The 18,384-nt window shown below is 33.7% G+C and overlaps 1 protein-coding gene across 1 annotated transcript; it reads left to right on the top strand.

The window, feature by feature from the left end:
• The first annotated feature begins 517 nt into the window (after positions 1–517).
• On the top strand, positions 518–14,799 carry EMB2816 (Small nuclear ribonucleoprotein family protein). The gene is made up of 6 exons (XM_028213346.2): positions 518–737; positions 1,070–1,173; positions 2,414–2,495; positions 10,569–10,640; positions 13,362–13,414; positions 14,411–14,799. The coding sequence occupies exons 2-6, from the start codon at positions 1,171–1,173 to the stop codon at positions 14,498–14,500; spliced, it is 300 nt and encodes a 99-aa protein (XP_028069147.1). The 5' UTR covers positions 518–737; positions 1,070–1,170; the 3' UTR covers positions 14,501–14,799.
• The last annotated feature ends 3,585 nt before the right edge of the window (positions 14,800–18,384 follow it).

Raw genomic sequence — 18,384 nt, 5'->3', positions numbered from 1 at the left:
TGACGGTTTGGTTAGGTGGTGATTGCAGGATTTGTGCTAACAGATGGGAGAGCAGCACCACGTGTCAAGAGACTAATGGGAGCAGATTTGGGCGCAAAAAGTATATAAGCGTGTCTGCGCCCCCCATGCTGAGGATGAAACATAATTTGGTGAGATAAATCTATACATTCAAGTCTCTCCTCTCTCTCTATCTCTGAGTGTGTGCTAACTTGACCGTCGAAAGGGGTTTTCCGGCCACATACCGCCGGGTAGCTCACCGCCATTGTGTTCACAAGTCGATCGGACGAACAAGGAGCTTGGTAGAAAGGAGTACGGGCTAGGCGGAATATTTGCTCCCCGTACAATGTCTGTAATTATTTGTGATTTTAATGATGTTTAATAAATTTAGAAAGATATTTATAGAATACATAAAAAGTAAAAAATATGATAATCCTTTACACTTTTATAATAGGCAATAGAAATAAATTTATAATTTAAAAAAACTATGACATATTACAACATTATAACATCACGATCCGATTTTAACCCGATTGGTGAACCGGTAACCTGTGCACCGATGGTTTCCCGGTTTACTCACCCGTCCTTGAAAACCTTGCGTGACATACGTTGGTCTTGACGGTGGAGTCTGAGTGCGCCTTTGACTCATTTTGTGCAAAGCGAAGCGGGAAAGAAGAGAGAGATAATCCAGGAGGGGGCTAGGGCACGCTTCTCTATTTGTTTCGCCATTCCACCAAACTGTAGGTTTCCATCCACACACTCTCAAATCTGTTCACTCATGCTTATCTCCCTCACTATTCTTAATTGCTGTTCATTCATCAGCTAGTTTTGGGTATTAGGTTTCTTTGCGTGAGATCATTATGAAGCCAGCAATTAGTATTTCAGTTGTTCAATTCGTTCATTTGTTTTTCTGTATGCAGTGTAATTGTAAGTCTTATGTATTATTCTAGGGTTTTGGTGATTTTTGATAAAACCCATTACGAGAGTTTTAGAAATATGTATTGTCCTTTGTTGGTTGCGTTTTCAATTCTCAATTTTCAGGCATTTTGAGGCTGCAATTTGATACTTGCAGGCTTGAGTTTGGGCTCTGCAACTTCACAATTTCAAGATTGGTTGTATTTGTGAGATCATTTCTCTTAAAAGATTGAAAGAGTACCCTGATCACTCGGTAGAATGGTACCCCTCTCTCTCTCTCTATATATATATATTTTCCTGACGTGTGGGTGTATAAATGTTTGGAATTTCAATTTGTATGAATGCAATTTTACATTATATAACGCATTTGGCGTGAACAAAAAGTTCATTAACAAGTAATTATGATAAAAGAAAGGAAGATTGACTCTTTTAAATACGGTAAATATAGCCACATGAGTACTGTGTCTCATATTTTGTTTTAATGGGCATATCACACGGCAACATCTAAAACATGATGACCACTGCCAATAGAATTGTTGAAATTATACAACCCAATCATTCCACATTTGTTTTGTTAAAAAAAAAAAAAAATTATACGTCTGTACTTACTAGTTCTAGTGGTTTAAAAGGCACGTGTGGGAGGCGTTAAGGCGCAGCCTTGCGCTTCGAACAGGTTGAGGCGAGGTGGCGCTGAGACGAGGGCTTTCTCCGAGGTGCTAGGCGTGGGTTTCATGGGCTTTACCTATATTTCTACTCGAACTGTTGATTAAGTGCTTTTTTTGTAGACATACCTATAGGGATTCAAAACTCTTCAATATAAAATGACCAAACGTGGTCAAAAGAGAGTAGAAAGTGATAAAAGATTGTTATGTTTTATATCTTTTGTTGGATATTATATTCCTAATTTTTAGAAGATTGAATGTTATGTTTAAAGATTATCAGAAATGGTTATGATTTTTGAAATTCTATATATATTTGTTATGTCGAAAAGTTAGCCTATTTTATAATTTTGCTTTTCTTCTACTACTTGCGCTTCGCTTTGGTGAGGCATGCGCCTCACCTCGTGCCTCGCGCCTCACCCTTAGGCTATAGGAGACCTTATCCCCTCGGTGCGCCTAGAGCCTTTTAAAACATTGAGTTCGACATCATGTTCTACCACTGCACCAGACTGCCTCAAAAAATGATGAGAAACAAGAACAACCTTATGACCTCCACTAGATTTGTTCCTGTTGCTGCTCTAACTGCAAACATTTGGTTGTGGAACCCCAGTGAATTTGTATCGTCCTTTTTTGTGCTTTATTTTCTAGACAGATTTTTTTGTAGGCATGTGTAATGTGATTTTAGAGATTAACAGAATACCATCTCTTCTGAAATTTAAACAGAAGCAGTAAACGAGAACCAAAAGACCCTAAATGTTGCTAAATCATGCCTTTAGTTTATTTCACTGTCTAAGTATATCTTTGGTTTTAGTTTACATGTTTTTAATTTATCCTTATTTCAGTCGGGCAGGAAAGAGACAGTCTTGGATTTGGCAAAGTTTGTTGACAAGGGTGTCCAAGTCAAGCTTACTGGTGGAAGACAAGGTTAATGCTAGTCTGCATGTCATTTTTACCGTTGTTGTTGTTATTTGTGTTAATAATATTATGATGTTTTGATAGAAACTTATTATTAACTTTGTGATACAACTTATATGTCTGAGAAAAAAAATAAAAATGAAGAGAAGGTAGATTGTAGGGTAGTATCTTATGCATTCTTATACTGTGAACCTCTATAAACTTTGGTGTTAGCAATGCGCATATTGACAATACAAAATTTGTTTTTGTTTATCCTAGTTTTTCTTCAGATATCCTTTTTTTGTATTTGGTGGTCTGTGAACTAGGATAACATTTCCCTAGAAGGGAGAATTCTGCTTGCCAATATTTTTGACCTTCACATGTTCTTTTTTCTATTCTCCATAGTCTGTGATGACATCTCCTTAGAAGGGAAAGTTTCCACATATCAGGCTTTTCTGGTTTCAGGTTACATTTTTGGCCATGTTGTTCAATATGGGGATCATTTAAGTATTGGTATTATTCTATGTGATAAAGGAAAGATTTCTTATAAGGCTATAGTTAGGGTGAGACAAAAGCATGGCATTTGAAAAAATTGAATTTATGCCCAGTCCTTAAAGGTGGTGTTGATCTTGCTTAGGATGTTAAGTGTTCTATTTTTCTGTAGTTGTTTTTATGTTTTTCTTTCTTTGTTTATTTTTTATATCAGGGGCAGTTTTTTATTTTTACTGTGGAATGTAAGTGAGCTGCCAGGTGATTTGTTTTGGGTTAGTGGGCTTAGGTATTTAGTTGGGTCAGATTTAGGGTTTGAGTGAACCCAGAGAATAGGTCAAGTATCTTTCCTTGCCCATCTTCTCTTCTATTCTCTCACTCTCCTTAGAGGTTTTTTCTGCAGTAGCCGAACTTCTTGTTAGATTTGTCTTTAACCTCTTATTAAACTCACTGTTGAGTCCCTATTAACAATAAATCAAACCCCAATACCCTTGCCTAATCTGTCCTAATCATCTAGTCACTTTTCCAACATTAACGTAAACCGTATTTGGTGCTGAAAATTAGATGATCCTTCATTACATCCTCTGCATTGGTTGTCATTGTCTTGAAGCCATAACTTGAACATGCTTTTCACAGTGTTATTTAATTTTTGAATTTGGGAAGTGGGGTTGGATATGACAGAGGAAAGGGCTGCAATAAGCATTGCTCTGGAATAAATGTGGGAAACTACTAGGAGGAAAAAATGCAGAAAACTGGGAAGCAGTAAGAAATTGTATCTAGGTGCAATGTAGGATGAGTGGAAAGCACACATTCTTGCAAACTCTGTTGCCAAAATTGATGCAGGGCCATGGTGAGAGGGCTTCTATGTAACTTATTGTGGTTGATTTTCAATTGATCGAAGTGTCAGCAGATATGGATTTTTAGGTTGTTAAAAGGCATAGCCTAGCGGTGGTTTGAGGGTTTAACTAGTCATGGAAACTCTAAAAAGACACAATTTTGGGACTGACTTTTGGCCTGCAAACAATACTCTGAATAGTATTTTTTTCGTTTTTAAAATTTAGCTGGCTTGGGTTAGTTCTTTGATGGTGGAGATCATTGGGCTCATTAATGTGGACTTCACCAAGGCTAAGAATATAGTTCTTCTGATTGCAGGTTATTGCGAGGCAATACAAAAATGGGGAGAGAGAGAGAGAGAGAAGGGGAAGAATATAGTATTGGAATCACATGTAAAACTCCTAGGCATCATACCAAGTGTTCAAGTTGCATTGCATCACGCAATTCTAAGAAGCTTCAAAGGCTATGAAAAGTTCCCTAAGCCAGTCTCAATTGCATTTGAAAGGTTACGCTGGTTATTTGTTATATAGAAGCAACTAGGTAATCACCTATTCTGCCCAGGACTCCTAAACTTGAAATTTATGAATTTTGTTATATTAAAATGCATGCAAACCATTTAAAAACCACATATAATGACTCAAATTATGAGCCATAGGTGACCTCTATGATCCATGCTCAAAATAATAAAATATATAGAATATTGATCTAGCAACAAATAAACTTGAGTGAAGCATAAATTGATTTGATACGACTTTAAATGTAATTATGGAGGTCTAAAATGGGCCTACATAATCAAAGCACGAGGGCTTGGGCTTAGTAAACATCCTTGCTCTAAAAGCACTACTTTCATCAACGAGCCTAGGGTTTACCAACTATCTTCTTTTGGTGGTATAGTTTAAATTTAACTTACAAATTGGGGATTGTGTTACAAAGCTCAATTTAGGTTATCAAGCTTGACCCCAACATTTTGGATATGTTGTTGGGTGGCACCCTTCTTTCTCTCTTTTCAACATCTATATGCTTTGCTCTCTGCCATCTAGCTGTGACTTTGTATAGGTGTAATAATCAAATGTGTAGAGAAATTTAACGCGAGCAGCTATGGAGGAGCCATAGAAAATCTAGGTATGTCCATTTATGCAAAGTAAGTGTAGTAATTTATTGTGTTCATTAGTCGTCTGTGATTTAAGTACATAAAAATTCGACTAGTGTTTCTCAATACATGAGATTAGTATGTAACACCTAACTAGATAGATCCATGGTTGAGTCTACAACAGTCTCCCACTTGGAGACTGTTAACACCTACTACTACTAGGCTCCAAATTCCAACATCTCTATCGCAAAGAAAAAACACTACAATGATTCAATCTTTTATCCTAAAAAATGAATATCAATTGAAGTTGTGCATAATTTTAGTTTCTTAATGGCGATTATCTTGGATAACATATCTATTGGATTCTTAATACCACAAATCTTCTTGAGAGACAATATTCCATCATTGACAAATGAAAAATTAAATGATACTACAATTGAGTGTTTTATTGTAAAATGAAACGTCGGATTCTTCACAAGATGAATAACACTCTAATTATTGTTTTATAGAACACTGCTCTCCTGCTTCTTACCCAATTCTTCTAGAAAACTCTATAACCAAGTCATCTCCTTACTAGCTTCAGTAATAGCAACCTACTCAGCTTCTGTAGCAAAGAGAGTCACAATCTTTAGCAATTGAGAAACCTAGCTCACTGTTGTACGGCTCAATGTGTAAACATAACAAGTACTACTCATGTTATCCACATCACCAATTAAGTCTGCGTCAGCATAGCCATGAATGCTATATAGGTTCGTTTGAAAAAAAGTGCTACCTCTTTACGCTTAAATGTCTGAGGATCCATTTTACTGCCTTCCAATATAGTTTGCTTAGATTATGCATGTACCTGTGCTCAGGACTTTGATTCTAGGAAGCAGGGATACGGATAGGGCTATACAACAAAATCTGAAAAAGTAGGATATGGGTACGGCGGGATACGTTTGTAAAAAAAATTATTTTTTATAATTTTAATAATGTAATATGCATGAAATTAAAACCTAAAGTAAATTAATAAATAGGGGGATTTCTATTAAGCTAAGAGTGTTCAAACATTCATAAAACGTCCAAAATTAAAAGCAAAATTAAACATTATCTTTACATGTCAACACCAAAAAAAGAACGAAAGCAAAGAGAAGAAACATGAGAGAGTGACAGAGTGAGCGAGAGAGAAGTGAGAGAGACAATACGGATTCATCAATTTGACAAATTCTATTACTTAAACTCTCACTATATTCCTCTTATCAAAGAACTAAACAAAGTATTGGAAGTAATATATGACTTTGAGTATCCGATACTTCAAAATAAGTATCCGATATGTATTCGCTAGTGTCCAAGGAGTATTGGTATCCGTTAAGTATCCGATACGTCTCCCTTTTTGAAGTATCTGTGCTTCATAGCTTTGATTGCATGTGTTATGTTTGACCCAATACAAACCATTGTTTGGTCTTCAGTGGCTGGTCCTTGGTAAGTCTAAAGTGACTAGCCAACAGGTTGCTCACTGGTTTTGCGCTGCACGTGCTGAACCTGTTGAGAACCTTCTTGACATACTTAACTTGTGAGAACTTCAAAATAGCTTTCATTGTCCCTGTGAGTCCTTATACAAAGAATCTGATTAGCAGCTTCAAGATCCTGATTGCAAATTGATTGAACAATAGCTTCTTTGGCTTATTTATCTTTTGAATGCTAGATAGAGCCTACAATAACCACATCATCCACGTACAAAAGGAAAATAATGTAGTTATTGTTAAGCCTCTTATATAACAAGAATGATCTGCCTAGCGTCTTGTGAAACCATTGCTTGCACATGAATCCATCAAACTTCTTCTACCATTGCCTCGGGCCTGTTTCAAGCGATACAAGCTCTTTTAAAGCTTTAATACTAGTTCTTCCTTGCCTCGTGCTAGGAAAACTTGTGGTGGTTTTATATAAATTTTCTCTTCCAAATCATCATGGAGGAAAGTTATATTCGCATCCATTTGCTCAAGGTGCAAATCCTCAGTGGCCACTATTTCCAACACTAATGTAATTGTTGTCAACTTTACAATTGAAAAGAATTTCATTGTAGTCTATGCCCTCCTTTTGCTAAAATTCTTTTGCAACTAGTCTAGACTTGTATTGTTTACTCCCATCATATTCCTTTTTGACCATTTGTTATGCAAAGTTTTCTTGTCCTTCGGTAATTCTATCAGCTCTCATGTCCAATTTGTCGGGAGTGAATCCATGTAATTCTGCATAGTTGACTCTCTAACCCACCATTGTCAAATAACAAGTAATAATTAGAAGGGGAATAATGATGTGTAGTCCTACACACTCTAGAAGTCTGTCCCAAACCAAACCTATGAGTATTTTGGAATGATTTTGAACCCTACTATTCACATAATCTTTATAATTTTCTCTAACTCAACATGCTCACGACAAGTATTTGATTTTGCAACGAACTTTTTCTTATACATTATGTTCTCATTAATTATTTTTCAATTTTTGTCTTCCCCAAAAACTAATAACCGAACTCATTAATGCCATACCTTACAAAAGTACATTTAACAGATTCCAGATCAAGCTTGCTTGTGTCAACAGAATCTATATGCACATATGAGAGGCAACCAAGGACTTTTAAGTGAAAAATTTACCTCTTTCTCACTCTAAGCCTCTAGTAATCCTCCATCTTGAAGAACAAATGGATTGTGATTTATTAGATATGTTGTAGCGTTGACTGCATTTGCCCAAAACATTTTTTGGGCAATCCAACGTGTATCCTCAAGAGGTGAAATTGGTGCAAGTCTCCATATATCACTATGAACCATTTCAATTTTTATATCTTTTGTTTCCTGCCAACCTTTGAAAATTTAATCCTCTTTCAAACCTGACAACTTCCCTTTCAAAAGAAGTACCTTTATCCCTCTTTTTCTTATATGCCCAAGCCTATGATGTCACAAATTTGAATTTTCCTTTCATCAGCAATTGCCATTGCATTTTTGTTGTTCATAGTCATGATTACCACCAGCAACAACCATGACTCATTTGGTTATTTTCCACAATCTATCCATGAAGATTACTACATGACTTTCATCATCAAGGTGTCCTACATAAATCAAATTTTTGCTTCAACTCGGGTAAATGTCTAGCATTGTGTGTTTTTCAAACAAACTCATTTGGCAACCTGATTAACTTCCTCTTTACGTACAAAATTCAACGGTTCATCACCAGCTACATAAAACTTCCAAAAATCACCACGGATAGTTATTCATGATGTCTTAGTGTGAAATAGAATGAAAGGATTCCCAAAATCCAACATCCAAGATTCAATTGGACTGTCAACACTCAACACTCAAAATCAAAGCATCATGAATCTCCTTTGTTGTAGCATTTGCAAATTTTTTATTTTGATTACCCTATTGTTCTTTGATGTCAAACAATTTCCCTTCAGATGCCTTTTCTTTTCACAGTTCTAGCAATTTTTGTTCTTGTTCTTGACTTACTAACTCATGTGTTTGGGTTTTGATATGTTACGGTTCAAGTTATTCTTGATTGATCTTCCTTTGGCATCTGTATTAAAGAATAAACCATGATATTTTTCCTAATTTTCTTCTACGAATTTCTTGACTCATAATTTAGTCTCGAATATCATTGTAATTCAATTTCGATTAACCTAAAGAATTGCTCACCGCCGTTACAATACCATTCTTTCTTTTTTGGCGAAATGGATAGAAGAGTCAAAGCCCTAAACGCATCATCAAATTCAATTTTATAGAACTCAATTGAGTTACCTTTGTGTTAAATTTGTTCAGATGCTCAGCCATTGAACTACCTTCTTCTGTTCTCAGATTGAACAATCTGTGCATTAGGTAAATCTTATTTGAGGGAGAGGACTTTCCATACATATTCACAAGAGTTGCCAAGGTAATTGTTGTGCTTTTCTTGTTCGCTATGTTTAATGCAACGTTAGAAGCCAACATCAACAGAACAACTCCCAATGTGTGTTTGTTTAGGAGAGCCTACTCTGTCTCTTTGAACCCATCTGGTTTCTGTCGTTCGAGAGGCAAATACAATTCCTTCTAGTATAGATAATCTTCAATTTGCGTCTTCCACAATCTAAAATTTGCGCTAGTGAGTTTATCAATCTTGTGTTCATCGCTCTCACTTGTAAAAATGTTGTATTCAGGTTCACTTATTTATTTATTGATATTTAATTTTACTATCGTTAGATTCTCTTGTTAATCCTTACTTTCTATGTAGTTGTAGGGGACATGCATGAAATAATAAGGATGTATCAATTTGTCAAATTCTATTGCTTTAACTCTCATTATATTCTTCTTATCAAAGAACTAAACAAAGTATTAGGAATAATACGTGACTTGGAGTATCCAATACTTCAAAATTAAGTATCTGATACTCCAAAATTAATGAAAAAATAATTAAGAAGTATTCGATACTTTTAATACGTATTCGATACGTATCTACGAGTATCCAAGGAGTTTTGGTATCCGATATGGGTACGATACATATATGTCTCCCTTTTTGAAGTATCCGTGCTTCATAGTCACCACCTTTGAGCAATGGAGCAGTGCCCTCCCACACCAACTAATTGTGATCTAGTTAGCTTTGTAGTTGAGTAGTTAGTGTCCAATTTTTATTAGGATCCACACCTAAGAAGTACAGACACTTCTAAGAAGGTAATATGCCGTATCCAACACCGTGTCGGACACCGGCATGACACGACACGACACGACACTCGTTGAACACTTCCCAACACTTAGACGCACACGAAACACATTACAAATTTGAATAAAATAACTTACAATCTAATGATAAAACAAAAACAATGTAAATTTATACCTATTCTCGTATTTTAAACTTTAAAAACTATATTGTCTTTGAATTAAATATCCATAAATATGACATATAACAATTATTTATCTTTATATATGACATAATAAATATATAAAATTATGATTTATCAAAAAAAAAATAAAAAAATAAATAAATATGTAAAATTATTTATCTTTATACATGACATAATAAATATATAAAATTATATATTTAGCACGTGTCCCCAGGTGCATCCTACATATTTTGAAAATTTATGTGTCAGCGTGTTCATGGTGTGTCACGTGTCCGTGCTTCTTAGACCCGCACACTACCGAACAAGGTCATCTATGACTTGAATGTATAAAAATTCTACTAATGTTTCTCAATACGTGAGATTAGTATGCATTGTTCTTCAGTGCAATTTAACTTCCCCCCTCTCACTTTGCATTATCCTGTCAGTTACTTCGCTGTAACTTTTCTTTGCCTTACTTCTTATGCAAGTCTTATGAATAAGCGTTCATTTGGATGGAAATGACTAAAGGTTGTTTGTTATTAAAGTAAACATACAACAAGACTTGAAAATAGGATCAAATTCAACCCTGAAATTTATTACGAAGTGTTTAAAATGCGCTCCATGTGAATTTGCAATCAAACAGACATCTTCTCCCTTATTGAGCCATCAATGAATTCCTCCTTGCACATACTTTCTGTTTTTTTATTATCAATTTTGGTAACTTCAAACAGCATTTATTTTGGTTTCTTGTTGTATACTTCATTTTGTGGGGTTTATGCTGAAAAGAATTGCAATTTTTTTTTATTCAACTTGAATACACGAGTAATTTTTATTCAAGATGACAACTTATAAGATATCCTTTACTGTACAGTGACAGGGACCCTGAAAGGATATGATCAATTATTGAACCTTGTTTTGGATGAAGCCGTAGAGTTCCTAAGAGGTAACTATCTGATGGCGTATTCTTAACATGTGTCTGTTTGAGCACGTGTGTATTCATATACAAACAAGCATTTTCTAAGATTAGCTAAACATGGTTTTCTTTTCAATTTCATTTTTTCCTTGATTAAAAGAAAGAAAGAATAGTTAGTTTTCCTTGTTAGTAGAAGAAATGGTAAAGAAAATAATTGAGCATTACAAGCAGTTGTTCAGCAAGACTTGGATTTGCTAAATTACTAGAAGTTTCTCTTTCTCAAAAAATCATAATATGCACTTTTCTATTTTGCATGTGTTTTCCATGCATCTATGCATTGATGTTATCTAGGAATCCTACTTTATTGGAAAATATTTTATGAAATGGTAGAGCTACATTCCACTGTACTAGATCAATTGGGCTTCATCCTACATCAATTTTGTTTTAGATCTACATTCCACTTTATTAACCATCTCATTGTACTAACCGTTAAATACTTTCACAGCTTCACCTACTTTGTCTAACTTTGTCAATCAGAAAATGCATTTCTTTTGGATACTATGTTCTGTTCATTTTCCTTCTCGTCAGTCTTTGTCTATGAAGCACGGGTACTCTAAAAAGTGCCGTACGAGTACCGGGTACGTGTAACGGTACGGCTGCATGCGTACCGGGTACGGCAAAAGGGGGTCTGATACGTTTGGTTCATTCGGGTATGGCGTGGGTACGCCATGGGTACGCGTACCGGGTACGGCAAAAGGGGGTCCGGTACATTTGGTTCATTCAGGTGCGGCGTGGGTACGCCAGGGCCAATTTTTTTTTTTTTTTTTTTTTTTTGTGCCCTTACAGATCAGCAATTTTGATGTTTCTCTGTTGTCCTGTCTATTTGTATGAATAGGATAAGCATATCAACAAATGATTTTGATGTTTTTAAAAAGCAATTTGAACAAAAAAAAAAGAACAAGGCCTATAAAGGGCAGTTCTGTGTATGACTATGCATTATGCTTTTGCTTCATATCCTCCTAGAATTTCTTTATAAAATCTTTAATCATAACGAACTTTTAAAGTTTATGCACAAAACATTAAAAATTGATACGGTATTAGTTAATTAGTAGTGGTTGGGAATAATGTAATTTTATGTATTATGCAAATTGCAATTGACAACCTGTCTCAATTGAGAATTTTTTTTTCCTTTACTGTTGGCAATTAACTTTAAATCTTTCTTTGGTCTCCTGTTATTTCTTTGGTCTCACCCTATAAAAATAGCAAATTGATGAGCAAAAAGAAAGATTTTAAAAATAAATTATGATAACAAATTCACAGTGCATAACATGTCAAAGTGAGAGATTTCACAAATATTATTTTTAACGCTTAATGGTTTTAAATTATAGGAAAATGAATAGTTCTCTTTTTAGTTTTGATATTTAATTTTAATTTGTAGGTTGTATCCTTTAACCATAATTATATAATATATATATATATATCGGCGTACCGCAGCCGTACCCGTATCATACTTTTTTTGAGTTTTGTCGAATCAGCATACTCGCACTCGTACCCGTACCATACTCGTACCCGCACCCGTGCTTTCCTTGGTCTTTGTATTCCCTTTTGAGCTGTAATGGTTTCTGGAGATCAATTATGATTTGTTTGTGGTGTGTCAATAATGCAACCTTATGTTCCTTTATGATCTGTTTGATTCCAAGCAACATTAAGAAGAAATACAAGAACTTGGAAGCTCACAAGAAGTTTGGGTTAGAATGGTAGTTGTGATGTGAGGCTATTAATCTTTCTTTCATTTTCCATGTGTATATCGATATTGAACTGGTGTTAGTCTAATTTTTGCTTGAGAAGCTCCAGACATGCGTACTCTTTTTTGGTCAGTGTCTGAGTCCTGTTCTTTATTTATCAAAAGACCTCGTTTTCGTTTTCTACGTTCATCTGAGTTTCTGGTTGCAAGTGATTCTTTCAACTTTCCAAAACGAGCTAATGCGAGTTTTCGAACGATATTTTTCCCGTTTTTGAACATCTCTGAGATAGGCTTTTCCCTGAACCATTGACCCTTGTTCAGAGGGAAAAGTTGATTCATTCAATGGAGCTTTATAAGTAACCTGAGGCTGGTGTGAGATCAGCTAGCAACTTGGTCAAGGCAACACTGCTTCTTACTGATTTATATGATGTCTTGAACACTTCAGTTGCATACACAAACTGATATTTTCTACTGTCCAAGTGCGAGCTTTGGACAAATTTAGTTGTCATCCATGGTTTATGGTGGACCTTCTATGTAACTTATGGTGGCTTATGCATAATCATGTGATTGTCAAATGTTGACTTAGCTGTTGGCTAATCATGAGAGCTTAATCAGAGTAGTGAATGTTTGTCGTCCCCACACCAATCGAGTGTTGGAAGCCTACAACTTTTACGTTAAAGGGGTGACCATTTATGAAGTCATCTTTGCATTTGAAGCTTTGAATTTGGGCTCAGGGCTTCGCTTTCATTGTTGTACTTGGAATCTCTCTTGCTATGTAATGGCTGCCAAAATGTGCACTCAGCAACATGTGCACTCTTAGAGATAGTCTTCATAACTACAGATAAATGCCATAATCATTTTAAGAAATTGTTTGTCTTGGATTAGGTTTGGGCAGTACTATGTTTTTTCCTTCAGTCTACAAATATTTGTCAAACCAACTCTGAATAAAGCATTAGCTTCTGATTTGAGTGCGGGAATAATGATTTCGACTTGTGCTTTTGCTGCAGATCCAGATGATCCACTGAAGACTACTGATCAGACCAGGCGTCTTGGCTTAATCGTATGTTCTCTGTAGTCATTAAAATTTGAACATAAAATTTGCAATGGAGTTCTTATCTTTAATGTACTGCAAAGATTTTTAATTTTTGTGGAAAATCCTCAATGGGATTTTTTAAAAAAATCTGAATTGGAAAATTCTTGCATTTTTGTTTTGATTAAGTTTTAATTGGGGTAAAGAACTGGAGTATTTAGACTAACTGAAACCATGAAATACCTTAGGCGGGACATATATAACAAGTTTTATATGTAGTGGGCTCCTTTTATAAAAGTTCAATAGCTTGGTATGTTCAACAAGAAATTTGGTTTCATAAATGAAGCTTTGCATTGTTTCTTTTTGTTTTTTAAAATTTTTTTTATTAAGTAGGCAACAAGTTTTGCTGCATCTTTGGGAGAGCATCAAATTATGCACGAGTCTTTAGGTTTTGATACTGCAAATTCTCTTTTCTCAACACTTAAATGGGAAACAAGAGTTATTATGGGCTTTGTATTTGTTGGAGTTTTTGAAAACAGTTTTCTGTTCTAGGAGTCACGTAAAACAGAAAATAGAATTGAAAATTTTTAAGTTCATTGTTCTCAGGAACTATTTTCAGGAAAAAAAAAAGAGTTAAAAAAGAACCAATTTTTAGAGAAACACCAGAATTCTGTTCTGTTTTTTTTTTTTTCCTAGCCAGAAATACTAAAGAATAAAAATACCGTCTCATAATTTTCAATTTTCAGAAAATTGAAAATTATATTAGTGAAGTTTTGGCTGTTATATAGTTTTTCTGATGTTTTGATTCAAAAGGTTTGATGGAAATTGGTGGTGCATCATGTGAGGTGGATTTTATTTAAGGAGTACCGCTTCTTGTATATAAAATTGGATAAAATATCTTGGGAAGTATGCTTAGAAGTGCCATTCAAAAGTTGTATATACTTTTCCTATCCCGAAAGACGAGAAGAGAAGTTGCATTACTTTGAAGAATTCTTGGTTAAATATTTGTTGTTGGTTCTATTGCAGGTGTGTAGGGGAACTGCCGTGATGCTTGTATCACCTACTGATGGAACTGATGAGATTGCGAATCCTTTCATCCAGCCAGATGGGGCTTAAATCTCTAGACTTATTATGTAGCTGCCTTCTTAACATTTGGTTTTTTTTCATTAAGATATTCTAGAGTTTGAATTTAGTTTCTGTTTTGTCTACTTGAATGTCATTGTCTATTAATGTGAAATAGTAGCAGATGCCATATTACATTCTGTGATTTCTTTGAACTGATCAGGTGTTTTGGTGCCCCTGCGAAGTGAATATGATTTAAATAGGCAGTCTTTCTGATTGTAATCACTTGCAGGTTATCCATGGTATGATTATACAACATTTACTGAAATTGCAAAGCTGCTAGTTCCAATCAAGTGCTGACAAAAAATGCACATATGAAACAAACAGGTGATGAGCAAAATGCATTGATGATTTGATTTACTTGCGACATTCAAATGCTCCTTTGGTTGTTTTTTTTTTGTTTATTTGTTTTTTTAAACTTATAATTAGAAGTAGCTACCTGCATATTCCTTGATTCGAACCTTGGTACAAACGCAAACTTCGTGAAAATGTTCTGGTTTTATCTATGCGCTAGAATACTAGTTCTTCCTCAATGTTTGAGGTTTTTCAAGGCTAAAATACATCCCATTTTTTGAGGTCTACAATTACCTTTTATGGTATATCTAGTTAGGAGATGAATATAATTTATTGTGGTGGATATATTGGTTATGATGAAAGTAGTCTTTAGTTATGATTTAAATGATGTTTTGTTGTGAAGATACAGTTATAAGAGTTGTTTACCAAAGTATGTTTCTCTTTTGGTTTTGCTATAAAAGAACAAAAATTTACTCAAATACACTTTCTATTAATTTGGGGAAATTCTAACATACTCTTTAAAAGCAGTGCAATATACACTTTTATTTATATTATTTTGTTTTTTAGTTACGATTGATTTTTTTTTTTTTTTTTAGTTATAATAGTATTTTAGTTTTGATTCATGAAATCTTTGTTATGCCTTATTTGGTGTTTAGTTATAATTTTATTTTTTTTAGTTACGATTCAAAAAATATAGAATTAAGTCATTTTTCTTTTTAGATATAAAATGCATATGGTACACACTCATAATCTTTCCCATTAATTTTAAAGCACTTTCCATTGATTTTTCAAAAGATTTCCGAACATTTTCATTAATTTTAATATTCTTTTTTTTATATATAAATTCTAATATCAAACAATGCCTTGGTTCACATGTTAGTGTTTGTCTTATTTATTTATTATTATTTATCATTTGTAGGCCAACTAATACTATTATTATTATTATTATTATTATTATTATTTTGGTGAATAAGTTATAGATTAAAGATAAAAAATATACACATTTATAAGGGTATATTTTAGGTTATACAATAAATCTAACACTGGAGAACCTAACAAAATAAAACAAAATATTTTTGTATCACAACTATTCTTAGTATCACAAAATAGGCATACCCCAGGCCTCTTATTATTATTATTATTATTAATATTGTTTTATATGTAGGCCTATTAGAGCACGTGTTTATTATTATTATTATTATTATTATTATTATTATTGTTTTATATGGAGGCCTATTAGAGCACGTGTTTCACAACTATTCTTCCTAGACAAGTGATTGATTGCACAAGATTATATTATTTTAGTATCATTTAATATTAATTTTTTTAATATATATTATCACATTTGTGAATAAAATTAATTTGTGAAATTTTTACATTTATACAACATTGTTCGGCATCTAAATCCAGGGGCCATTTGGGAAGCAAATAAAAAGTTAAAAGTCAATTTTTAACTCATTTTAAGTTACATTTGCCCTCTTGAGCTAATTAATTTCTTAGGTTGTGTTTTCAAATTATTTGGTTACAATTCTCATTAATCATTTTTAAACGAGTTTTTGTTTGTTTTATTAATTTTTTTTATATTTTTATATTTTATAGATATATGAAGTTTAGATATATTTAAAAAGTAAAAAAAGTTCAATTAAAATATGGGAAAATTTTTTTTACTAAAAACAAATAAAAATTAAAACAAAAATGCATAAAAGATTTTTTTTTTCCCTCAATTTTTTTGTCTATTTTTAGTGATTTTTAAAAAATATTTTAGCCTCTTTTTAGATGCATTTTGACTAGGTGCATCTATAAAGTACAAATAATTAATTAAAATATATAAAAAAATTCACTACAAATAATCAAACTCATCTAAATATAATTTTTGAAAAATTAAACCAAACAAACAGGTTATGTTTGCATTTTTGATGTGTTGAAAGAGGTAGAGGGAAAGACAAAAGGTGGAAAAGCATAATTTTAATTTTTGGAAAAAAAGTCACCATACTTGGATAATAATGTGAATTTTCTTTAGTGATTTTTTTAAAAAATGTGATAATTATAAATGTGAATATTTATACTTCTAATAATTATAAAATCAAATATCGTTAGCTTTTAAAAAGTATAAAAACTAGTGTGAATATTCACACTTTTCAAAAAAATATTCACATTTTTATTCATTCATATTATTCTTATTCATAAAAGTGTGAATGTTCACATATTTTATTCTATAAAATTACAATAATCACTCAACAAAAATTATGAATTTTATAAAGTATTTTTAGGACTTAATATGATATTGTGAAATTTATTTTATTTTATATTTACAATATGTGAAATTTCAAACTATATTAGAAATTGAATTTTTTGAACTTTTCAGTTCAGAAACTATGTGAAATTTTAAAAGTATTTTAAAATATGTGACACTCAAAGTGAAATTTTTCATATTTTCAAATTCAAAAAAAGTGTGACATATATAAATATATATATTATTTTATATAATTTTATATTCAATTGAGATCATGTTTGGTACATATCATCAAGTAATTTTTAAAAATATAGATTTTATCAAAAACAAATATGTATATTAAAAGTTATAAAATTTTAAGGTTTGAAATATAAAAAAATAATAATTTCCATATGCGTATCTTCACCAATTTTCTTGATTTGTGATTCCGCGTGAATATGGGTAAAAATGTCTAAAATTTTGCTAAAAAATTGAAGAAAAAAAATGAGCCTTTCATACAGTCTATAGAGTGGTGGTACAGAGCCCGAATGGGCAACGGCTCGAATGGCTCAAAAAAAATTTTCCTATTTTATTTTATTTTTTTTTCTTTTCAGCCGGAGAAAGGAGGAAGACGAAGGAGGGGGAGGGGGAGGGGGAGGGGGAGGGGGAGGAAGGAAGGAATGGAGGGGGCCTAAAAAATGGATGAGGAGGCGGCGGAGGCGGAGGTGACGAGCGGGGCAGAGCCGACGAGGGGCGGAGGCGACGATCGGGGCAGAGCCGGCGACGATCAGAGCAGAGCAGCGAGGCGGCGAAGGCGGAGGCGCGGCGATCGGCTATCGGCGACGACGACGGCGACGGCCTCTCCCTCTCCCTCTCCCTCTCTTTCTCTCCTCCCTCTCTCTCGCCTCTGCTTCTCAGGTTCAAAACGAAGAAGAAGAAGAAGAAAAGAAAGAAGAGGAAGGAAGAAGAAGAAAAAAAAAAAAAAATCAAAACCCAAAACGACGTCGTTTTGGGTTTTGAGCCAAATTTGAGCCACTAATTTCGGGCCCTCAAACATTATATGATGGGATTTTGTTGATTCAGAAAAAAGTCATAAGACCCAATAGAATACAATAAAATAAGATTTATGAGAAAAACTTCTAATTTTTTATTAATTTCTTCACAAGTTTGAAAGGGTAAATCTTATTTTTACTTTTGTAGTTTGGCTCATGGGTACATAAACTGTATGTGATTTTAAAAACAGCAATGTTAGGGGGCACAAATTTTGTGGCTCAAATGGCTCGAAACTGCCAAAACGACGTCGTTTTGGGTGCAAAACAAGCCAAAACGACACGTTTTGACAGTTTCGGACCATTTGAGCCACAGAATTTGT

The sequence above is a fragment of the Camellia sinensis genome, chromosome 2 (assembly GCF_055761805.1).
Source record: "Camellia sinensis isolate YWXY chromosome 2, ASM5576180v1, whole genome shotgun sequence".
NCBI lineage: Eukaryota > Viridiplantae > Streptophyta > Magnoliopsida > Ericales > Theaceae > Camellia > Camellia sinensis.
The sequence above is the reverse complement of the archived record's forward strand: the minus strand, read 5'-3'. Positions and strand labels throughout refer to the sequence as shown.